The sequence below is a fragment of the Labeo rohita genome, chromosome 11, assembly GCF_022985175.1.
Source record: "Labeo rohita strain BAU-BD-2019 chromosome 11, IGBB_LRoh.1.0, whole genome shotgun sequence".
Classification (NCBI taxonomy): Eukaryota; Metazoa; Chordata; class Actinopteri; order Cypriniformes; family Cyprinidae; genus Labeo; species Labeo rohita.
Window position 1 is genome coordinate 23390432 of NC_066879.1, and position 6287 is coordinate 23396718.

Below are 6287 nucleotides of genomic sequence, written 5' to 3' on the forward strand. Positions count from 1 at the left end.
AACAATATTCTGCAAGTAATTGTGTAAAAATTAGGCTTTACTAATGAAAACTCTGTACCTGCAAATCAAACTTTGTGTGAAAAGGAATAAAAGTTGTCAGTTTCATTGCATCTAGTGTTTATTTCAACTGGAAACTGCGTTTTCTTCTCTATATATCAGCAAAAATATAGAACATAGGCAAGTATTTTCAATGAGCCTATGTTGAAATTAAGTCATTAAACATAATCTCCTAAGGTTTTTAAACAAATCTTGAGTCATGCTGTAATACTTCACAGAAGCCTGAACCATTCAAATCATGAATATTAACAGCAAAAAGTAAAACACACTATCAACCAATTCAAATTTACTTATGATATCTGGCACATACTGGTTACCGTACATGTATGTAAACAAAAAAAATTAAACGTGGTTTTAAATGTAAAATATCTGATACCTGGCCATTAAACTTAAGTTTAAATACTCATATATGTACTCATTATATTACATCTGTGACCCTGGACCACAAAACCAGTCATAAGGGTCATAATTTTTTGAACAAAAAAAGCTTTTCACTGATGTATGGTTTGTTAGGACAATATTTGGCTGAGATACAACCATTTGAAAATCTGGAATCTGAGGGTGCAAAGACATAAAATATTGAGAAAATTTAGAGCCTTTAAAGTTCTTAGAAATGCATATTACTAATCAAAAATTAAGTTTTGATATATTTACAGTAGGAAATTTACAAAATATCTTCATGTAACATCATCTTTATTTAATATTATAAGGACATAAGGATATAAGGCTACAAATATACCTGTGCTACTTAAGACTGGTTTTGTGGTCCAGTGTCACATATGTGACCTCAGCATCAGCACCTCAGCTTTCAAATGATGTAGAAATCTCAATTTCAAAAAACTGACCCTTATGACTGGTTTTGTTGTCCAGGGTCACATATGAGAGTTTTTTGATATTGTAGCATGACAAACAAGTTAGATCTGGTGTGAAATGTCTTGCTAGTTTAGAAAATAAAGAATAAATGTGAACTTCTGTGTGTGAATCAGGGTGGCCTGAAAAAAAAAAAAAAAAAAAGGACCTTTGGCAGTAGTCTTCAATAATTATGTTTCAGCCTATTTACTCTACTGGTGGAATATTAAAGTCAAGGGGAAAAACTTGTTTGTATAGTATACCAAAAATTTGGATAATAACATTTTATTGTATATGCAGACTATGACGCAAGTCCCAGTCTGAGTTTTAAAGGAAGCTAGATTTCTGTTCCACTGGGGGTGTGTGAGCCTCTTTTTGGATGGAGTGACATCACTCTTCGGACCGCTCCAGAAGGGAGGAATGTGGTAGAGAGTGCCTCTGATCCGCTTCTGAAAGGAGTATAAAGGGAGTTTCCCCGTAAGCATCAGAGTCACTCTCAAAGCACTTGCAGAAAACTGCCTGGACCTGACCCTATATTATAGGCAAATAATTACAGACAGTGTGAGATTCAGCGCATGTGGCTCACACCGACATAGTCAAGTGCTGAAGAGGGGAGTAATGAGCCTAATAAGTTTGGCAGTCATTACTAAAATTATTTTTCAATTTCTGCTAAATTGCCAGTCATAATTACACAGCAAGACGAGTTTAACTCTAGCCGGCATGTTTTATTAAAAGACTGACTCGTCTTAAATAAAAATGAACTAACTCCCTTGATGGGGTGATTGTCAACAGATTTGAATTCCTTGAATTGCTGAGTGCATAGGCACTCGCCAAACACAAGAACTTGCTTAAAATACACAGCAAGTGCAGGACACACTCATGAAACAAAAACCTCCAAGTCCAACACTGTCAAAGATAGCATGCTGGGTCGAAAGCTGCTGGACTTCTGCAAAAAAAAAGCCCATTTCCCATGAGTCTCTCTGCTACTCCAGACTTTCTGCATGGTCAAGGTAGCTCTCGGCCGTTCCCTCGAAACGTGACACCCGTCTCACTAGAGAAACAACTGGTACCAGCACTAATTGAAATTTTGCATGCAAAGTGACAATAGCCGGGCCCTGGGCAGCATGGATTAGACGCTGAATGGAGGCGGATTCTTTGTGAACGCCACTGTGGAGGCTGGCGTGCAGACGAGCTCCCTGCATCTGCTCATTCAGCGGACTGAGAAAACACAGGATTGGGAGCAGCCGCTCGCTTTACCTTTATCTAATCCTGTTTCTCAACCTCTATCACCACCTCTCCACCCCACGCTCTGCCTTTTGTTACCCGTCAGAAAAACTGTAATGCTATGTGTCGGCTTACGCAGCAGTGGCCCACACTCGGCGTATAGCTGGAAACGAAGGGGTGCATTTACATTTGAAAGCAGATTATTCAAACTTGGCAGGCATTTCAAAGTGGAAGTGTTGATATGAGGGCTAAAATGGCTATGTTAACAAACAATAGCTTTAATTATCCCTCTATCCGTTGTTTAGAGTGTTACGTGAATAGCTTAGCTGAAACAAACTTTGCACTTGTACAAAATGCTGAGCAAAAAATAAACACATTCCAGAACAATTCTGTTCAGTTTTACAATGATAAACGGACCAATAAATACTGATCAATACATTACAAAAAGCAGAAACTCAGAAACACAGAAATATTTATATATACAAATCATCAAGGCCTTTATTAAAACCAGCTGTACAAGCTATTTTTACCATTGAACAGCACAAGGTTGCAGATCTATGCGCCAACTTACTAGTAACACACGTCTAAACATTTCCATCATTTTGGAGAGCACATCAACATGTAATCAACATTCAGATATTTGTATACAGTATGGGAACAGATGCAGCTGCATATGGGACGTCTCAAGATGAGAGAGAAGTCACATTGTATCATGACATTATGACAGCAAAATGGAATGCATGCTGGGAATATTGAAATAGCGAGGAATCTTTTGTACGACTGGTGTCCTACTTACAATAGACGCCAACTGTGACGTCGCAAACAAAATGCAGCTCAGTCGCGGCCTTATAGATAACCTACTTAATAGCATTTTAAAACCATCGTACATTTCATTGTGATATGTAAATTACACAATGCAAATCCAGCGGATATAATAAAAATGAATTATCTAAATGTATTGGTTTAAAATTACATACATTATACATCACATTGTGTGATTAAACTGAACCAACTGAGAGTCAAAGCGGAACCGCTAAAAGAGAAAAAAACAATAAATCAGACTATGAAACTATGAACTATGAAAAAGAGAAATGACACAAACACATTTTTGACTAATCACTGAAGAGCCACAGGCGCAAGAACAAATACTAAATTACACTGTAACTTCAAACCACTGCATAACGCAAGCTGACATATACAAAAACTATCCACTGAGGAAAACGTCAAAGTTTCTTATTTCTAGCATCATCTGATGTAAAAACACAATGAAGAGCTGAAATATATTTAATAGTCGCCTATAGGAAAAAATATCTGTCTAAATTTACAAACGTAAATAAAAAAAAGCACTTGACGCACTTTATTCTTACACTGAAAGAGTCTCAGACTTGAGAGAAACAGAATCTTATATCTTAAGTATCACTTCGATGGTCATACAACTGATTTTAATTATACGATGCTATTTCACACAGACAAGCACATATAAATTAAACACGAGAGAACTTCCAAAACGCATTTGAGTTACCACATCACAGCTGAAATAAAACAGCTAAAATTACTTGAGATTTTACACACTTAGCGAGGAGGATAAATAGTGTTGTATAAGGCTTTCAGATGACGTCAAATCTCACCAACCCATCTCGGCTACTGCCTGCCATCACTTTGTTTTTAAGGTCGAGGCAGCGGTGACCTCTTTTTCAACTCTCTAATTTTTTATGTGTAAGCGCAACGCTTTAACACCATTGGCTGAAAATCTAGGGTGATAGTCAGAGGAAGAATGCGTATCAACCAATCACTCTAGAGATCGTGATTAAGCGATCTGTAAGGAAAAATAAATAATCTTGTTTTGGAGGGAAAAAAGCATTAAGACTAATATTATCACATACATATAGCTTGTGCATATATGCACACACATGCACAAATGTATACACACATGCTGTATACACACACCATAGTTAGTTCTGGTAAAATAAGAAACTTATTTCCATTAGGAAAAAAATGTTGGGCATCAGCATTTATACATTCTGTAGAGTGAAGATAATGCTAAAAGCAACATTTACATTACAAAAATGTCAAACAACCTTTCAGGGCCATAAGAACTCAATCGGAAAAATGATTTAAATTCCTTTAATTCTTTCATTGAAAGCTCTGGCTTTTTCTATATATTTTTTAATTACAATTACTGTACGTATTACTCATTATTAAAAGCATGTGCACATTTCAATTTAAATTAAATTTGGCTCTGGAAATATTTCAACATTTTAGGCAGTCCATGGAAAAAATAATAACCCCTTTATTCAAGTGACATGACTCGTAAAATTAATATCTGAAATTGAAATGTCCGTAAAAACATAAATGTAGAAAATTTTAATAATGTTAAAGTAGTTCTGCTTTACACTGCTTCATTAAGTTTTTTTTTTTTAAGAAAGATTTATTAGCAAAAGAAAAAGCCGCCGTTCAGTGCTGTTGAATGAGTTCTTATTTAATTAAAATACAGTTGTGCTTGAGTACAAATGTTAATTGTATTGTGCATTTTTAATTATTTTTAACTACACCACTGTTGTTAGCCTAACTGTGTTTTGAGCATACTAAATACCGGATATAAACCTTAATCTAAACATAAATAAATAAATAAAATTACCTCTTAAAATCTCCAGGCTAAATGTACAAATTTGTGTCCGCCTATATTAATCCATTACATGACAATACACTCAAGTATCATTAAACTTGAGAACTAAATCCACAAGAGGTTCCTGTAATACCAGCAATGCCTACTTAAAATTCATTGAGCATAATTCACTGGACACAGACACTTCAAACTGCCAGGGACTGAAAGTGTGGTCAGTAAGTGAGAATAAAGGACTGTATTTGGTTGTTTTGTAATTGTATGCTCAGTGGAAACCTGTTTCATTGTCCAACATGCTGAGTCCAGCATCACCATTTCAGCACTGAATACCCGCCGCACAACACAATGTGTGAATGTGTTAAAGAAGAAATATTAATAGAGAGAAATAAGATTAGCATACCTATAGAAGAGGTTTGGGTTAAATATTATACCTCTGAAATGACTGTACAAATAAGGGGCGCGAATCTCGTGCAAGGCTCGCGCACGCACACGTATCCGCGGGATAAAAATAACCGTTTTAATGCTTCTACTGCATATTAAAAGATTGTAAATATATTATTTAACCAACTCGAAAAGTGTCTTGGCCAAACAAATGCGTTTATAAGCCACCTGTGATGATTTTACCATATAGTTTGCCTGACAGAACAAGCCCTATCAAATGAATACGTTCCTGTCAGGGACAACGTAACCGTTAAAAAAATGTCACATATTTCCGAATATCATTTCACATTGGTTAATTAGCGAAAAATGGTTTCGTATCTTATTTCTTGGATGGCATTCAAAACTAACGTGCCGTGACCGTAAACTCTCAGTTTGTCGGCAAGATGCTGGACTCGCAGAACACGGGGAGAAACAGCTTACCTTCAATAGCCAGGACCGAGGGTACTAGAGTCCATAAAATCCATAGGATATCCATCATTGGTTTCTTAGGGTTGAAATTATATAAAGTCCAGACATTCAAATAAAATGAGCCCTGAAAGCCATTGATATCAGACGCTGGCGCAGACCGGCAGACTTTCACCTTCCGTTGAATGAATACGATGCCATAAACACACAACTAAAATCCTAAGCGAGTATGGACGAGACCAAATGAGTCAGACGAGGGGGACGGTGCTCGCCAGCACAGCATGAGACCGGCTAGAGGATGAGTGTGCATACGAAACGTCGATTTATAAGAAAGAAAACAGTCATTTTATACGTTATTTCATTGATAAGATTCGACCTGAGTCGATTACCTTCGGATAGACTATAAAAGCGCGAAGCCAACCAACCCGAAAGCGGAAATTTATTCTGTCCCACCTGTCAATCAATGCAAGAGCGTAACTATTCAGCCTTATCAGCGGATGCTCGCTAGAAAAATTGTAGCAATTGGGAATACAGTGAGGTGTGAATTTAGCCAGGCTCTTAGATGACTTATAAAGATTAATCGAAAAAGATGTTTGTTGTAATTGTTTTGTTAGTAACGGAATAGTCTGTCGTCTTCGTTTTGTTCTGTGTACCACATTCTTCACAAAAAAAAGTAAAAGGTAAGATG

General features: G+C 36.6%; 1 protein-coding gene across 1 annotated transcript in view; it reads right to left on the minus strand.

Annotated features, from left to right (window-relative positions):
* Nucleotides 1-5791, minus strand: part of ephb2b (eph receptor B2b) — a 184062-nt gene extending 178271 nt beyond the window's left edge. The window contains 1 exon segment of the mRNA XM_051122263.1: nt 5615-5791. Coding sequence (XP_050978220.1) covers nt 5615-5672 — 58 coding nt within the window. The 5' untranslated portion in view covers nt 5673-5791.
* Nucleotides 5792-6287: the final 496 nt, after the last annotated feature.